The 19,851-nt window shown below is 28.1% G+C and overlaps 1 protein-coding gene across 7 annotated transcripts in view; it reads right to left on the bottom strand.

Moving 5' to 3' along the window:
- The window catches only part of LOC145259805 (LIM and SH3 domain protein F42H10.3-like), a 398,993-nt gene that overhangs the window by 5,912 nt on the left and 373,230 nt on the right, over nt 1-19,851 (bottom strand). For 5 of the 7 annotated variants that reach the window (XM_080117590.1, XM_080117591.1, XM_080117593.1 and 2 more), the window contains 2 exons: nt 10,458-10,553; nt 2,817-2,854 (listed from right to left, as the gene is read on the bottom strand). In XM_080117590.1, the coding sequence (XP_079973716.1) occupies nt 2,817-2,854; nt 10,458-10,553 (134 nt within the window). The remainder of the gene's footprint in view (nt 1-2,816; nt 2,855-10,457; nt 10,554-19,851) is intronic. The other 2 variants (XM_080117592.1, XM_080117596.1) reach the window with 1 other exon arrangement.

The following is a 19,851-nucleotide window of genomic DNA, read 5'->3' as shown; positions in this document are numbered from 1 at the left end:
ACACAAATCTGTTTTTACAGTTTCACTTTTTTATAAGCGGAACAGATGCGGCGATCGAGAAAAATCTCGAAAATAGCGTGTAAAAGTCAGGCAAATTAAAGATAGACATGACCCCCATTTGTAACTTATAGATATGATTTAGTATATAAAAAGTTTTAAGAATGAGTGACCCAACCCAAAGCCTTTGCCGGACATACACACACATTTTCACTTTTCTTTATATATAACTACTTAATTTACTCACATAAAATTAATATACGAAAGTATAGATTTATGCGTAAACTTTAAGTATTTACTTCAAAAGTGCTCAATACGTAGGTAGAGCTAGTTAGTAATTTATAAAATATATATGGCGATTAAGCAACATTGAATATTCCGCGTTTCATCCACTCTAGGACTCTTCAGGCTTATGCGCGAATTCTGTGGTTGTTTATCGTTTTTATATGATCCTTTCTATTGAGATTTTAGTTAGCCAATCAGCTTTCTAGTATCCACCGCGCCCTTCCTATCAGCCAATGGGCATGCATTTATTGGACAAAGGATCGGTTTTAAAACTAGGTTAGTGTTTTTTTTTGTTTTTTGTTAGTTTATATATAAATATATGTGTACATACATATATGCACATACATATACATATATATATATATACACACACACATATGTGTGTGATCGTTTATGTTTATTTAATTTATTTGTTTATTTTCTATTGTTTTCGTTAGTTTTAAAACTATTTTGTATCGCTATCCTAGAGTAAATTTTATCTTGTGAACAGTTATTTGCTATTTATCTTCTACAGTTTAATAGATGCTGGGGTTCTTTAAAATACAGAATAGCAAATTTTTCATGAAGGCATAAGCTACATGGGTCATTTAACAGGTCAACCAATATCTACAAAACAGCCCTAAAAAATAGTGGATACAAAAATATCGATATCAAATATGAGCAACAAAACACCAATAACTATAATAAAATTAAAAATAGAAGAAAAAGAACTATAATTTGGTATACGGGCCCATACAATCAAATGTTAAAAACAAAACTTGGCAAGAAATTTCTAGATCTTATTGAAAAACACTTTCCCGCAACCAACCCCTTACACAAAATCTTCAATAAAAATACCTTAAGTTATCCTACAGTTGTTGCGAAAATTTAGAGATGATAATTAAAGCACATAATAACAAAATATTAAATAAAAACAATGTAAACAACAAGAAAATAAATAAAAAAAAGTAGACACCATGACAAAAATAAAACTAACACTAGCAGAAATAAGAATAATAATAAACCAACCCCGGACAAGAACAACCATATTATAAATAAAAATACTAATAACGAACAAGATAAATGTAACTATAGACACCGCACACTTTGCCCAGTTCAAAATAAATGTCTAACCAAAAGCGTAGTTTATCAGGCAACAATATTTGCGAAAGAAAACCCGAATAACAAGAAATATTACGTAGGTATGACTTCCTTAGATTTCAAAACCCGATACTATGACCACAAAAGTACATTCAACAATAAAAAACACTGTATAAAAACAACACTAGCGAATAAATACTGGGAACTCAAAGAAAGCGGACATTCGCCGGTAGTCGAATGGAAAATAATAAGACAAGCTACCACGTGTAGGGACCTAGACGACCCATGTAGATTATGCCTTCATGAAAAATTTGCTATCCTGTACTTTAAAGAACCCCAACATCTATTAAACTGTAGAAGAGAAATAGCAAATAACTGTGTTCACAAGATAAAATTTACTCTAGGATAGCAATACAAAATAGTTTTAAAACTAACAAAAACAATAGAAAATAAACAAATAAATAAATTAAATAAACATAAATATACATAAACGATCACACACACACACACACACACACACACACATATATGTGTGTGTGTGCATATATGTATGTACACATATATATAAACTAAAAAAAAAAAAAAAAAAAAAAAAAAAAAAAACACACTAACCTAGTTTTAAAACAGATCCTTTGTCCCATAAATGCATGCCCATTGGCTGATAGGAAGGGCGCGGTGGATACTAGAAAGCTGATTGGCTAACTAAAATCTCAATAGAAGAGGAGCATATAAAAACGATAAACAACCACAGAATTCATGCATAAGCCTGAAGAGTCCTAGAGTGGATGAAACACGAAATATTCAGTGTAGCTTAATCGCCATATATATATATATATATATATATATATATATATATATATATACACACGCACACACACAGACACACAGACACTAGCAGGTCTGGGGATTATAAAAAAAAAAAATAGACGTTAAGTAGTGGAAAATCTAGAAGAGAAATTCTTTCTTTATATTTTTATTTAAGTGAGGAATGAAAATATAAATCAGGTTTCCAGAGCGCCCACCAAATAAAAGTAAGGGTGCCTCCAGGGCACTCCTAGAACTAAGTTTATCTCACACCCCTTTCTTTGTAGAGAAAAGACGATAGTTTAGAAATTATAAATTAAATACAGAATTGATATTTTTCAACTTGGAAAAAAAATAAAATAAAATAAATAAAAAACCCTGGGCTGCATGATGATACTTAAAAATCATGTTTACTTCCTGATAATATTCTGTGACATAAATGGCCATTTAATCCCCCCGAAGAATTTATCTTTTCTAAAGTTTAGATATATTTCTGGATTTACACTGATAAAAAAAAAAAAAATACTAACTTCGTAGGTTTTTTTTTTTTTTTTTTTTTGTGTATTTTTTTTCCAGTTTTACCTGGGCATGCAAACACACAGACAACTGCTCTTTATATAATTAAAAAATATATAGAGGGAGAAACTTACCCCCTTTCCAGCATATGGATTCTGACCACCTGCAGGAGCTGGAGACAGGAATAAAAAAAATAAAATAAAGAAAAAATATTAAATAACATTTGGAAAATTAATTTCAATGGAATTTTTGCCAATTGGAAATCAACAAATTTGGAATAGTTAAGAATTCATGATAGAAAAAATTTCTTTGTTTTTTTTTTTTTTACATATGGATTTGAGGAGGGTGACAGCAAGATGTAGAGGGGGGCAATTTATAGTAGGAGTGGAACAATCAAATACATTTTATTGAAAGAAAAAAACAAAAAAAAAATAAGAGTCATTATCATTTGTCCATTTTCTCGGGCTTACAACACTTGTATCAACCAACGCTATACATACCAAAAAGCCTTGGAATTTGATCTGAAGTCAATTTAAACAGAAAATTTTGATTGACATTTTTTAACAATTATAAAATAACAAAAAAAAATTTTTTTAAATACATGTAATTTTACAATTATTTATGAACAGATTCTTTTTAAAAAAAAAAAAAATTTTTTTTTTATTTTTACAAAATAAAATCAAAATTCAAATTTCGTTCATGTTAGCCAGAAATGTTTTGAAAATAAAAACCGAACATCAAGACGCACAGTTCACGAAAGCAGGGTAGTCAACTGATAGGAAAGGAGGGCGCATGCAAAGGAACAGGCAACAATTTTGATGTCATTTTTTTTTTTTTTTTTTTTGTGTCTCATGCCCCACAGAATCTCCACATTGCTCAAAAGAGAAATTCAGGGAATTTGTTTTAGAAAAAGATGGGAAAGAAAACATTGATCAAATGTTTTTAATAAAACAAATTCTATTTAATAGATAAAAAGGTTAAGCAAATGTAACCCTTCATCTGTGCAAGTGATTTATATTCATTTATACATACATGCACACGAACATATTTCACGCTTTCAAAGAATACTAACTCTTCATATCATTTTATTATGAATCTTCACTTAATGAGACTCGGCCATTTTGGTTTTAATTGATGACTTCCAACCTATCCTGCTGTATTTGAAGATAGATTTTTTTTTTAAACAATTAAAATATTACTGTCGAAAAGTTTGAAAAAAAAAAAAAAAAGGTTCCTAAACTTGGAAAATTGGTACCAGATGAATTTGTTTGAACAAGTGGAGATCTATAGATAAATTCACAAGGCAACCATTTTCCAAACTTGGGAACCTTTTTATGTTGTTGCCAACGATAATCACTGTAGTGGGGTCTGAATTCTTAAACTGATTCCATAAGTCATGCTGGTAACACCGCCATAAAGTACTCCTCTAGAAGAGACAGTCACTACCAGGTAAACAAATGGTGTAATGCACCAAAATAATAAGATTCAAAAAGACATTACGTTTGATGTGTAAATTAAGAGAAAATCATGAATGCAGAAATATTTTTAAACAATTCAGATGTCTCCGATTATCCAATAAATTCTGTCTGAATTTTAATAAGTGAAAATATCTCATTAAACTAAATGATATTACCACATCATACATTTGCACACATTTAACCATAAAAAAATTTATTTACAGGAAACTAAATTAAAATTTGACAATGGAAAGCTTCGAAACGACTTAAGATGGCTTCAAAGCAATTTAAGAGCTTCCTTAGTTTGGAAAATGGGTGCTGTATGAATAGATTTGAATGCAAGCGTAAATTACAAATTGCTCCAACTGATACTGTAAGGGTTTTTCTTCAAGTGATGTCAAAAATAGTTCTTAATTTTTCTTGATTCTCAGAAGCGAAATTTTCATAATTTATATTAACATTCATTCATTTTATATAATTTATATTAACATTCATTCATTTTATATAATTTATATTAACATTCATTCATTTTATATAATTTATATTAACATTCATTCATTTTATATAATTTATATTAACATTCATTCATTTTATATAATTTATATTAACATTCATTCATTTTATATAATTTATATTAACATTCATTCATTCATTTTATATAATTTATATTAACATTCATTCATTTTATATAATTTATATTAACATTCATTCATTTTATATGATTTATATTAACATTCATTCATTTTATATAATTTATATTAACATTCATTCATTTTATATGATTTATATTAACATTCATTCATTTTATATGATTTATATTAACATTCATTCATTCATTTTATATAATTTATATTAACATTCATTCATTTTATATAATTTATATTAACATTCATTCATTTTATATAATTTATATTAACATTCATTCATTTTATATAATTTATATTAACATTCATTCATTTTATATAATTTATATTAACATTCATTCATTTTATATAATTTATATTAACATTCATTCATTTTATATAATTTATATTAACATTCATTCATTTTATATAATTTATATTAACATTCATTCATTTTATATAATTTATATTAACATTCATTCATTTTATATAATTTATATTAACATTCATTCATTTTATATAATTTATATTAACATTCATTCATTTTATATAATTTATATTAACATTCATTCATTTTATATAATTTATATTAACATTCATTCATTCATTTTATATAATTTATATTAACATTCATTCATTTTATATAATTTATATTAACATTCATTCATTTTATATGATTTATATTAACATTCATTCATTTTATATAATTTATATTAACATTCATTCATTTTATATGATTTATATTAACATTCATTCATTCATTTTATATAATTTATATTAACATTCATTCATTCATTTTATATAATTTATATTAACATTCATTCATTCATTTTATATAATTTATATTAACATTCATTCATTCATTTTATATAATTTATATTAACATTCATTCATTTTATATAATTTATATTAACATTCATTCATTTTATATAATTTATATTAACATTCATTCATTTTATATAATTTATATTAACATTCATTCATTTTATATAATTTATATTAACATTCATTCATTTTATATAATTTATATTAACATTCATTCATTTTATATAATTTATATTAACATTCATTCATTTTATATGATTTATATTAACATTCATTCATTTTATATAATTTATATTAACATTCATTCATTTTATATGATTTATATTAACATTCATTCATTTTATATAATTTATATTAACATTCATTCATTTTATATAATTTATATTAACATTCATTCATTTTATATGATTTATATTAACATTCATTCATTTTATATGATTTATATTAACATTCATTTTATATAATGAGAAGTTACTGTACCTACGAACTTGAAATGCCTTATCACATTTCACACACATTTTAAAAAATTAAGATCATTAAATTAGCAAAGATATTGGTGATTAATTTGATGTCGCTAAGGTAAAAAATTCTAACTTTACCTTCTTTAAAATGAATTGCTACAAAATCAGATCATGTCATCTTGACTAAAGCAGTACAATTTAAAATACATTTAAATAAAACTGATATTTTATTTTGAGGTGAAGAATAATTAGCTGTAAATTATTTTACAATAAAAACAATGATTTTTCAAAAAGAATTCAAGACATGTTTATTTATTATGTTTATTTAAAGAGTATTTAAAGAGTATTTAATTGATAATTATTTTTATGAAAAAAAAAACTCATTTCTTCTTAATAACACTGACTCAGACAGATTTATTATTATTAAAAAAAATTTTTTTTTTTTAATTAACAGTAAATTATACAGACTGATGTAGAAAACAGAATTTCCACTGGACAGACTAGTTAAATAGTAGAAATATTATCAGATAATTTTGATTTCTTTTCAATTAGAACTTCAATTCATCTTTTGGTTAAGAAAAAACCCAAATTACATTCATATATATATATATATATATATAATTATTTTTTAATATGGTAGATATCAAATAAAACTTTCAGAAAAGGGTAAATATCAAATAGAAAGTTTTTTGGTCTTTAATATTAAAGAGCATGTGTGGAAATTAATTCATAATTTTTGATTTATTATTAAAAAAAAAAAATGTTTATCAAATGATGCAGATTTATGAAATACAAAGATATTTTTTGCCATTTATTAGCATTTTAATTGATTCATTTTATTAGCATTTTAATTGATTCATTTTATTAGCATTTTAATTGATTCATTTTATTAGCATTTTAATTGATTCATTTTATTAGCATTTTAATTGATTCATTTTATTAGCATTTTAATTGATTCATTTTATTAGCATTTTAATTGATTCATTTTATTAGCATTTTAATTGATTCATTTTATTAGCATTTTAATTGATTCATTTTATTAGCATTTTAATTCATTTTTCAAAAATTTAAATGTCAAAATATTATAAATTCTCCTGTCAGATTTTATACAGTATTGGGCTTGGATGAAAATTTCTGCATTCTGAATTAGAGGGTAGGGGGGATTGGAAAGGACAATGAAAACGTTTACACATTTTGATAAAAAAAACATTATGCTCTTAAATGTATATTTATATTTATATATAAAAAAAACATTTGTAATAAAAAAAATTTTAATTGATGACACAAAAAATATTTAAAATTTATTTATGTCCATTTTCTAAATCCTAAATTTATGACATATTTCTAGGAGAAGGGATAATTTCATTTTAAAAATGTCTTGTAAAAGATACTGTGTGTTTAAAGTTAATTCAAGCTAAAACTCTAGAGACATGATTTTAATTTAATGCCATGCAGACTTATTGTCGTGTTTTGCAGTTGGCGTCAGGTATTTCATGGCTAATTTAATTTTGAGGAAAATTCAGAACAGCGACAAAATCCGAACCAGTTGGCACAGAATTTTCAACATTTGCTTCCCTTGAACTATATCTAAATTATCTCCTCTGAATTATACTGGAGATGGGGTAGGAACAGGAAAATATGCTCTTTAAAAAATAGTTCCCAAATAATTTAAATTGTGTTTCAACATGGACTTTTGTTAGGAATTACATCTACAATTTTCATCTCCCCCTTTTATATGTCAAGTGTTATTATGTTGGTCATATTCAACATGGCAGTGCTCATGTTAAAGAAGAGACCCCAAAACGTGAAAAACTACACAGATGACAAAGTAGGTTGGTTGGTAGTTTTTGTTTTACGGCATATCAACCCTTTTCGGGTGATTTAATGCCGAATCCAAAGATTTTGAAGAAAAATTTTTTAATAGAATATATTTGTTGTTTTCACGTCGGTTTCTATTTAACCCATAGTTGGGACTCTAACAGATACTACCACTCCAGGTCAGAGTGGGCCTGGGAGCAATGGTAATTAAAGAGTGGCTCCACACTCCCCAAAGCCCACAAGCTGGGGCCTTACCACTGGATATAGTTTAAGGTCATACATTCTAATTTCATAAATGAGAGCTATAGTGCACTATATGTTTCAGCCAACACGTTTGTATCCATTCAATAATTTGATGTCTCAATGCAAAAAAATTAATTGACTTCAGGCTAACAGATCCAATATATTTTAATAATGGGAAAGAAACACCCAGATACAAAATTATTGAATAAACTTTGACGACAAACAAACGAGATTTTAACAAGGAAGTAGAATCTCAACATAAATCTGATCTAGTTCTAACTTTTTCCTCATGGATGAATGCTAAATAACATCCTCTAATCATTTCAACTGGACTATATTATGCGGCAGCGTATAAAAATCAAGGTGTACTTTATCAAAAAAATCAGTTTATTGATTAGAAAATGTCAATCAAACTAAAGTGAAACATTCTTATTTTTAATACGCAAGACAAAATTACATTTACTTTCATTGCTAACATTTCTCTTTCTCTAACCCTATGAACATACGTTCTCGGTATATTTGCGACAACAATAGGTTCATTAGTAGTAATGTCTGTTTTTTCTTTCCTTTTTGTATATGTTTAGGCAATTATTTTAAATAAACTTTAGCACTTACTTTTTTGAACATCTTTGCAAGAAAAAGGAACTCATAGTCAAGTTAAATTATTGCACACACTTAAAGCAATATATACTTAAATAAAGTAGAGTTAAATCAACATTTAGCTTTGGTCTTTTCTTTCGAAAGATAGTTCTTCGGTTTCAAAAACTTTGGTAATAGCGACACCTTTTTAAAGTACTGCCTTTCCTTTAGAAAGAGTTTTATTAGCTTGAATAAATTTTTTTGCATTGACCAAAAAAAAATAAAAATAAAGTGTTTATAATACAAGCGCAAAAGACAGTTTTTACTTTTAACCAATAGAAACGTCCTTTTAATTATTCATAAAAATTAATGTAAGCGAGAAATTGTGTTATTTTATAATTTTATTTTACTTTGCAAATAATATCGAAAGAATATATTTTTTTCTAACAGATTGCGAAAAAGACATTTTTGGCTATTTACGTCCCCGTTTTACGTTTGTCTTTGACAAACAGCTTATCTGAGAATAAATCTATATAAATTAAACTGTTTATTCATCATCCTCAATCTCTCATCCTTTGTCAATTTTCAAACACCAGTGTGTTTATCTGCAATAACAGGCCACCTAAAATGGCGACCACCTGTGTGAGAAAGATATACTCAACATATAACTGCTAAAGAGGTAAAAACTAGTATATAAAATATTCATACATAAAATACGGATCAATTAGGTTTGAAGGACCCCTACCAAAAATAAATTTTTCCCTACATTAAAATTTTTTATAAAAAAATCGATCTTGTGATGACAAAAAAAAACTTATTATTTGCTTGTTTGCAAATACCATGTGTGTCTAAAGTCAACCAGTTTGGGTTTACAGTCGTTTCTTTCATTTTGTTAATTTTCTGAGGTCCTTGAAACCTAATTGATTCATTTTTGTTTTTTTTTCAAACAATTGATCAAAATTGTAATCCTCGAAACGGGAGATAATCCATAACCATCTCATTAACTCAGGTGTTACCACATGTGAGGGAGGCCACATGTGTACACAAAAGGACTTGAATAATTGAAAGACTTTCATTATTGTATTAGTAAAAAACACAGAAAGTCATAAAAAGGAGGAGGAAGATTAGGAGGAAAAGGAATATAGGTTGAATAAAAATGCCGAAAATTGTTAGTAAAAAAAAATTGCAAAAATTAAAAGATAAGACCATTTGGCCTGAAAAAATAATGACCATTAGCAATAATGACAGCAAGATCGGACATGGCGATATTGTTTTCCATTTAATCTTGAGGGGTCGACATTCAGAAATATATGGCAGGCATCAAGTATGCTGGATTGTTGAAGGATTTGACGAGCAAATCAAAAGAGAGGGATTTCTTTTTTAAGAGAGTTTTAAGCATAGAAAAATCATATATATATATATATATATGAAAGAATATCGAATAAGAAGCATTAACAGTTCGGCTTCTCTCAAAAATTGGTTTCAAACATGGGATTATTTTTTTTAACAGGGAAAAAATTTAATGAACAGAAATAAAATTTCTGCTCAAAGAAAAAAATGGAGCAGGGAGAATTGTTGGGGCAGATTGGAGTGAACTGAATATGGAATCTCAAATAATTAAAAAAAAAAAAAAACTCAAAAATGGACATAAGATAGTCTTTTGAGTAAAGAGTTTTTTTTTTGTTTTTTTTTTAAACATTATAAAGAGTTCGTTTTTGGTGGCTGAGTATCAGCCACACTATTGCGTGGGTACCAGCTCACCAGCCTACCTTGCTGCTCTGGTTCGGTCACAATGGAGCCGTACTGGTTATTCATAGGGTCATAATCTGCAATTGATCCGATGCGACGAGAAGAACCATTCTCCACTGGAAGAGAAATGCAGTATTCAAGCAAATAAACCAAGCCAAGCCAACCTCAAAAAGATGCAGAAGGGACGACGATGACGAAGGCAAGTCGAAACTTCCTTCTGACTTTCCATTTTATCATAGAAATTATGCGAGATTCAGAATAGTAGAAATAGAATAGTTGGAGGAACGGGGCGTAGTATTTGACACGAAGAGGAGGTGGCATAGAGGTTGTTTAGATTCTTCAGTTACGACATAGCATGGAACGCACCGTGCTTCTTGATTGCATTGCGGAGACGGGAATAATTATTTGAAACAGTTTTATGTTCCAAGCTCTGCCCATTAAAAGTCTTTAAAAAATTCTTGGTGAACATATACAATGCATTCTCCTCTGCATATCTTTAAAACAATCTTCAAATTATTACTGATTAAGCATTTCAGAAATTACATAGGATATATATATATATATATATATATATATATATACACACACAACCAGCCCTGGCCACAGAACTGGGTATCTCTCTTTCTCTCACTGAGCACTAACTTTTTTTTTTTTTTTTTACAATGTGTGTGTGCGTATATATATATACACACACACTTGCAGATTTCATATTTATTATTATAGAGTCAATTCTCTTGATTATTATATTGTACCCAATATATAGTAGTGATTTCAAAAGTAAAAAAAAAAAACTTGGATAGTATCAACTAGAATCGAAACAAACATTTAGCATCCAGTCTTATTCATTACCATCTAACAGATGGATATCAAAACTTCAAAAATAAATTTAAATTAATGTATAAATGTATATTTGCACATGCATAAGTCTGCTTACACTAATTTTTTTCTTTCAATTTTGACCCCCTTAGCAGCTATTTTTACCGGCTAAAAAACAAAAACAAATTTATACCACACAGGTCTAAATTCCCTATATATCAAGTTTCAAGTCTCTAAACCAAATATTGACAGAGTAAATTGGTAAAGACTGTTCCTTAAACAGTCAGACAAGGTCACAATTTTTAGCAGATAAATTTAGTTTTCTACATAGGATAGACAAAACAAATGTTTCTTTCGTTTTTTACTTTGCAGCTTTTAAAACAAAATAATCAGAGTTAAATATCTTTTTGGAATTTTTTCATGTCATCTTACACCATTAAAATTAGAAAAAGTACATTTTTTTAATTAACCCTTAGAATTTGAGAATTTACTGTCTATATATCAACTTAGATTTGAAAATTTTAATGCTTAATAATAATCTGGAAAATAAAAACTGGCACTTGTGCATTATAATGGAATTTCAAAAAATGCATTTTATGTAAAAAAAAAAACAAAAAAAAAAACAAAAAACAAAACTTATGTGTCATGTCAAAATCAGTAAAAAAAAATCCCAAAATTATGAGAAATGATTGAACAGAAGATATGCTTTACAAAAAAAAAAAAAAAAGAATTTAACGGTCCACCATATTTTCTTTTTTGAAAAGGTAGATTACAATTATTTTATCAAAATCATAAACGTCAGTTACTTCCCCTGGATTTAAAGAAATCATTAACAAATACAATAAAACTATAATTCGATAAATTTTATTTTTACTTGCAAATTATTTTTCTACTCTTTCATAATTTGGGGAATCTATACCCCTATAAATTCGTTTTTCTTTTGTGTGTATTGATATTCATATTAAAACTCCTCTTTTCTATTTATTTAAAAAGAAAATACAATTTTCTTATATATGGGTTGTGGAATTGCATTCACTAGCAAAAGATCTAGCTAATTTGCATATTCTTTTAAACATTCATTTTAATTAATTCTCTATTAGTTGCTTCGGTTTTCTAATGGGATAATCATTTTTAGTTAACTATTACATGTAATTATATTCATGCAGATATTCCACATGATTTATACTTGCATAATATTTGCGTAAAAAGTTTATAGTAAACACAAAATTGTTTCCATATATATTTATGTATATGTATATATTTTTGTTTAACAAATTTCGCCTACCAAACTTCTAGAGTTTTTGGTCTACAGACATGAAACTTCATATATAAGGTATTTGAATCCATGCAAAACTTTATATTTGGGTTTTAGCCCGGAAAAATTGGTGCAAAAGTGTGAAAATTAAAAAAAATAAATTTGCCAGATGAAGGTCGAACGGCGGCATTACAAATGCATGACGTAATAGCTATTAGCTCATGTTTTAATTTTTAGCCTGGCAGTAAACATGTTTTCATATCCCAGTCACTGACGGCAGAGGCAAAATAAATCGTGAGCTGAACGTTTTGGTTTTGATTCTCAGTGGTGGCGCATGAGTCTTTTTTTTTTAAATACTTTTTAAATCATTATTATATATTGCATCCAATCTATCTATCTAGAAAAGTGAAAATGTCTGTGTCTTTTCTCTATGGTAGTTAAGGAAGACTATTTACAGAAAGGCATTACTTTACATATTCACACTTTTAATATATACATATGCACATAATCTTATGAACAGTACATAGGGCCCAAGCAAAGCCGAGCAGAACTGCTAGTTTTTAATAATTCTGGCATGACATGTAAGTATATAATAGTGTTTGTTTTTTGTTGTTTTTTTCTTTTTTTAAATTTAAGATGCATTTATTTGAAATCCCACTATACCACTTAAAACTTTAAGAGGCCGTTGAAGAATTACTGTATATGTCCACCAGATTTTTTTTTCTTTACATTTTTAAAGAACCTGAAGGAAACATGCATTTTATTATTTGTTTTAATGCTGTCCATTTTTATTCACTTTTCAAAACAATCATGATGTGTTACTGAAGAAGACAAACATTTTTCAGGAAGGAGTTAGCTAGGAGAAGGTCATGAAGATAAAGAGAGTGTCAATAGGTCAAGATTATTAATTATTATTTCAAAATGAAAGAAAACATGCAGACGTTAGAATTTGAAAGAAAATAAATTTGAAAAGAGAGAGAAAGAAAGAGGGGTGGTTAATACATATTCCGAAATTTCTTTTATCAAGTTTCACTTTAAAAAAAATAATTAAAATAGAAAAGAAAATTTATTTAATAATAATCAATTGCTAGTAATGTTTTTTTTAATTAAAAGAATTATGATTGCGAAATTTTTATTCCTATTTTTAAATTATAAAGCCGAGTCCATTCTGCAGTAATAGAAGAAAATAAAATTTTAAAGATTTTAATAATAATAAAAAAAAGACTGTATCCTGCAATCAATCAAATAAGCAATTATTTAATAATAATAATAATAACTAAATAATAATAACTAAATAAAGTGATGTAAAGCAATTATTGAAGAAAGTGCGAACATGACAGCTGGAAGCTGATGTGATGAGAGGTTGGGATGAAATAGAAAGTGCTCAAAACATTCTCCTCTACAATCTTTAATAAGACGATTCATTCGGTAAATATTTTTTCTCACAGATATTAAAGGATTATAACAAAGTGTGGACATAAATATACAGCAAGTTAGGTTTGGGAAGTTGTTAGATGAATAGTGATAATTTGTATTATTCGGACTACTGTTCTCATCTTGGATCTTATTCTCATATTTCGGCTGATGTAACCTTCGACCTTCTTCAAGTGCATCTTGTAGAACTCTAAGTTTTAAGTAATAATCAGCACTGAGTAATAGTCTTCTAGAAGTTGATAGTTCAATCTTCAGTAAAGGCAATGCTAAGAAAACCAAATTAGTTAAGGCTTTTACTTGGTCATTGCTTTTTGAAGTCATAAAAGTAACATTTTTTCATAAGATAATGGTCTTAAAATGAAGCTACCTCCATGCATTAAAAGATTTTGTTTGAAATTCAGTACAAATTTCAGAGTTTAATAAGATACAACTAAACAGTCAAAGATTGCTGAAAAATTGAGAAAATAACACCCAAGATGAGTATAATATTCCAAATAAATAATCCAACTTTTATCGCAGTAACTGATTTTTTTTATTATTATTATTTTACAGCAATCCGTATTCATCTTATTAAACAAGGATAAAATATTTTTCTACATATCAAGTTATTAGGAAATTTTTACAAATAAAATTGTGGTCACTTATTGCGAGTATGTTTTTCATGGCTCCACGACATTTTTTTTTTTTTACTATTAATCAATTATTTATTGAATTCAAAGAAACACTAGTAAAGCAAATAAAATCCCATTTAAAAAAAAAATGTAATAAAAAGAGGTAAAATAAACAGTTCCCTAGGTTATTACAAAGAGAGTAAATGCCTAATTAGTATTCAATCTTCTCTCCTTCAAAAAGCATGTTAGAAATTCCCACCTCCCTGTATTTGTCACAATCAGCCCCCTCCCTCACACTACTACCAATCTTCACTTGTTTGTTTGTTGATCTAGTACACGTGGTTCTTAGTTTTATTCAACTAAAAAAAAAAATGTCAGGTAGGTACTGCTACTTCATTATAAAAATGTTTCATAGAGATAATAATATTTTTAATTGTAAGGTAAACAAAATGTTTCCTATTATGAAATTAATTGAAACGTTTAATGTGTGCAGATTGTTAGAAGACCAAAGACGAGACAAAACAGGAAATGACAGCGACAGATACCCACACAGTTTTGAAGCCGTAAAGAAATACCCCCCCCATTAGATAATGTTTTAAAATGAACAACATTGTAAGAGTTATTTGGACAAAACGGTTTCCAATCATTTCATTGTTTTATAGTCAATATTTGTTGTGAGTTTACGTTAGACATCGTATTTAGATTTAAGTTGTTGTCCAAATAACTAACAATGTCTTCTACCAAAAGTTTTGGGAAAAGCCAGATAATTTGAGAAATTTTAGGAAAGCAGATTAGAGAGAAACTAGAATCGTAAGTGTTTTATTTATTTATTTTTTTGGTCTGATGAAGTGGTCCCTCTGAACAGAGGTGCTATTGAAACAGGTATGCACATGTAACCAAAAATGTTTGTATAAATAAACATACTATATATAAGATAAGGCGATAAGTTCCATTAAAATTTTATTACATTATCATGTCAATAAGGTTGAGGGTGATTACAATAAGTTAAAGGGAAATGAGAGAAACCCACAGACATGATTTTCCAAGATTTTTAGTTTCAGATTTGATAAAAAAAAAAAAAAAAAAAAAAAAAAAAGATATCTACCAGTGCAATTCTGGGTACGACGGACTCACACAGAAAGATTGTGCTAACCGAAATAGGACAAAAGAGTGCACCTTAAAGACCACAAGGTTTGCTTTGGCAGTATTGCTTCTGATTTCATCAAAGAGAAATCAGATGAAAAAGCAGGAATGAGGGAAAGTGTTAAAAAAAATTTTTTTTAAAGTACAAAAAATAAAAATTCCTGTGCTTTTCCAATTTTATGGGAATAGTTCAAGGGTAAAATATTTGTGTTTTTTTTTTTTTTAGATTCAGATGTGTAGAGATTTGGCTTGGTGTGGCATGAATTCCTCTCATAGATTCCACACATTTTTGGTAATTAATATACAGATTAAAAAAAAAAAATCAGAATATTTCCCAAGTCTTGCCAGATTTGAACAGACATGGGATGGAGGAAGGGAATGTAACCTACAATAAAGCAGTACAAATGCGGAAGTCGACATTATAGATATTGATTGCTAGAAAGGTCAAAGAGAATACAACATAAGACATTGACAACAACAAAAAGAGCAAGGAAAGAGATTTTGGTAAAGTTTGGTCGAAAGCGTCATTCTCAAAATTATGCTAGTATACAAGTGTACAAAAATAATTTTCACCTATCTCATGATATTCTTAATCATTTAATTTACAATCCAAAACTATTAGAATGTTCCCACCCCTGGAGGCCTCTGTTCAGTCTTGAAAGTCAATGGATACCTCCAGTAAGAGTAGCTGTGTGCGTAATTATGAGGTAAGGGTTGCGCAATCTCCAACCACACCTCTCCTGAATTGGCACTGCTTAAATCCAGTGGCAAAGAGAAGTGCTAGATGACTGGAAACAATGCAGAGATAAGTGGAGAGCACATACAACACCTGAAATTTCCAAATGGTCGCCCATTTTAGTACTGACCAGGTTCAGCAATGCTTAACTTTGATGATCTAACAAGAACCGGTGTGTCAGTGTGATTATACTATATATCCCACCCCTAATAAATAAATTAAAAACAAAAATTAAATAGCAATAATTTAATATAAATATTGATAAAATAAAAACACTTTATAATATTTGATTTCCTCCCTGATGCATTCCTGCTATTTGTAAGTCTAGCATCTTCAGAGGGACAGCCATCTTGAATTCTTCACTCCACTTGATGGCTTCATTTTTGCATTCCTTTATGAAAAGTGAAGAATCTCTCCTGAAATTATCAAAGACGTCACACCATCCCGGATAATTTTTATTGGTATTTAACAGTAAATCTTATTTACTGATTTGATATGTGAAAGATCTTTTGAAAAATAGATTTTTTGAATATTTATAATCCAAATACTGCCTCTTTTTTGTTCATGCACTTTATCACCATTTTTTTCTGCATTGCTATCAGCCTTCATAAATATCTACATACATATACAGAGTATCTTAAAATACTGCAAGGGCAGGTTTCGCAATGTTTGCAAATCTCTTGGTGCATGTTTTACCGGCATTATCTGGACAATAATGGTTATCAATTTAAACATTTGTGAATATGATTCTTTGGGTTTTTATTACAATCCACAGAGGTTCAAAAAATTTGTCAAAAAGTAAATAAGTGTTGTCAAAGGCAAGATAAGTTACTTTTCTAATGTTTGCTCGATTAAAAAAAAACAAGTACTATTGAACAGTATCAGAGAATAAGAAAAAATGGCAGCAATGTCATTTTTACATCTTTGAAGTCTTGATATAGACTAAATAATAAAACAAAACGGTGGTAGAAATGGTGGTACTGTGACATTTACTGGGTTGGTTTCTACCACCATTTTTTTTATTTCTTATTTTGAAGTGATTATCGAAACTACAAAGTTGTAAAAAGACATCACCGCCATTTTTCTTGTTCTCTGATAGTGCTCAATATTACTTTTTTTTTTTTTTTTTTTTTTAAATCAAAAACATTTTATATTAAAAAAAAACAAAAAAAACACTAAAAACTTATTCAGTTAGGTAGAAAGGTAGAAAGGTAACTTATCTTGCCTTTGACAACATTTGTTTGTTATATATTTGTTTTTTGACAACTTTTTCATACCTCTGGATTGTGAAACAAACCTGATTCTAATATATTTATTCCCTATATTCAAAGCCATTCCATGTTACTATGTCTATAAATAAAAAGGTTTCATCAACATTCAAATTGTGAGTACATTGTTTCGAAACATCCTGTACATAAGATGAAAGCAATGTTTGCTCTTCACATTGTTCCTAACCAATCCAGATCCAAAAGTCATAGCAATCATAAATTGTCATAGCCACTCAGAGAATTGTTGATAGCAACAAACAAATTAGGACTAACATGCTGTTGTAGTTATCGATTGCTCTCCAATCTAAACATGGCTCTCTGACTTTTGAAGAATAAGAAACAAGATCGAGACAACAAAAATGCCAACACAGAAATAAAGCAACAATTACACAAACAATAAAACCCACAAAACATCCGACGTAACATGAACATAAAACAAAATTTAATCGTATGAAATTTGTCAAAAATTATTTTAAATGATTATATTTTGACCTGAAAAAAAAAAAAAAAAAAAAAAAAAAAAAAACACATTGCATTAAGCTTTCAAATTATAAATTTGACGCATTTTGTTGAAACTAACTTTATTTCATGCTGTCTTACGGATTATATTTAAAAACACAAATTCCATAAACAAAGTTTCTTTCCTAAAACTGCCTGCTTGTGGAACACCATTTCACTGGCCTGCTTCCTGGCCAATTACAATATGGTATCCTTCAAGTCCAATGTAAACAAGTTCTTGTTGACCCGTCCCCATAAATAATCCAAATTCTACCCAATCTACACTATTAATGACTACTACACTACTATCTTACATTCATTAACCCTTATCCTCGAATGACCTCCGGCCCTTATATGGTGACTCCTTTGTAAAAAAAATAATTCTTATCGATGGAATAAAGGCTTTGAATTGTGTTCAGTTAATTTCCATTTTTTTGTCTTAGATTTTAGTTTTCTTACTAGCCATTTCAAGGAATCTTATGACAATAAAAGCACATCTAAAGTCAATGAAATTTAGCAAAAGCTCTTAGAAGCATCTCTAAAAGAAATTTTGGATAAACATACAAAATTACTTTGAAACCATTTTTAAGATGTAAATATTCTATTAAAAATCAATAGCATTCTTTTTTAGCTTGACTTTTTTAGTTTTTTTAAATTTTTTTTTATTAATTTAAGATAATAAAAAACCCATCTTCAAAGACCCCCCTCTCCCCGGGTAATTAGAAATATTCTCATCTCATGTTATGTAAGAGCTTTTGTTAAATCTCATTACATTATGGCGGCTACGTGCCTAAAAAAAGTTCATATTAAAAAGATATTCTCCACCTTCCATCGTGTGACATCAGATGACGGCCCCAATAACAAAGATATTTCTAATTACGTAAGAAAAAAAAATTTCTGATAGATATTTTACTTTCCGAATTAAAAGAAAAATGAAGTAAAAAGAAAAATTTAATGATTTTTAATAAAATATTTAGATCTTAAATATGGTTTCAAAGGCATTTTTTCTATTTATTCAAAATTTTATGCAGCTAAAGTCGTTAAGGACGAAAATATCTTAGCATTATTTAGCAAACCTTTAGTAAGCTACTCTCCCACTAATTATATAAAACTGTACACAGCTATGGTGCGACTACGCGATTTGCATCATTGGTGTGGAACCACTGTCTTGCTTGGAACATTGACTGCCTAGAAACTGCGTAAATTTTCAATCAAGCAAATTCCCTGCATCAAACATCTGTCACACTGAATACATTGTTTTCCTCAGATGTCTAGCAACTGATTTGGTACCCACAAAATTATTAACTATTTCACCAACAATCCGAGCACCATTCTGATCTTTATTTATCAGCTGATGAATATGAGAAAATCCGAGTTCTTCCTCTTTACAAGATGATTGGCTGGTTAAGTCATAAAAACTGACTGGTAAAATAGTTTGGGAGAGGCATTGAAAGATATGCCAAAAGCCTTACGCTAAGGATATATCAGCTCAGACTAAGGCGAATTAATAGATTATTACTCAGATATGATAGCCAAAACTACTATGCTACTTAAAAAATGGCTCCCTTTTGTGGGACATTAGTGGCAACAAGCATTCGAAAACAACCTCACAATTTAAATATGTATAAGTATATATTGAAACTAAATTTCAAA

Source organism: Euprymna scolopes, chromosome 35, assembly GCF_053919585.1.
Source record: "Euprymna scolopes isolate OS-2025 chromosome 35, ASM5391958v1, whole genome shotgun sequence".
NCBI lineage: Eukaryota > Metazoa > Mollusca > Cephalopoda > Sepiida > Sepiolidae > Euprymna > Euprymna scolopes.
This window is presented reverse-complemented; position numbering and strand designations above follow the sequence as displayed.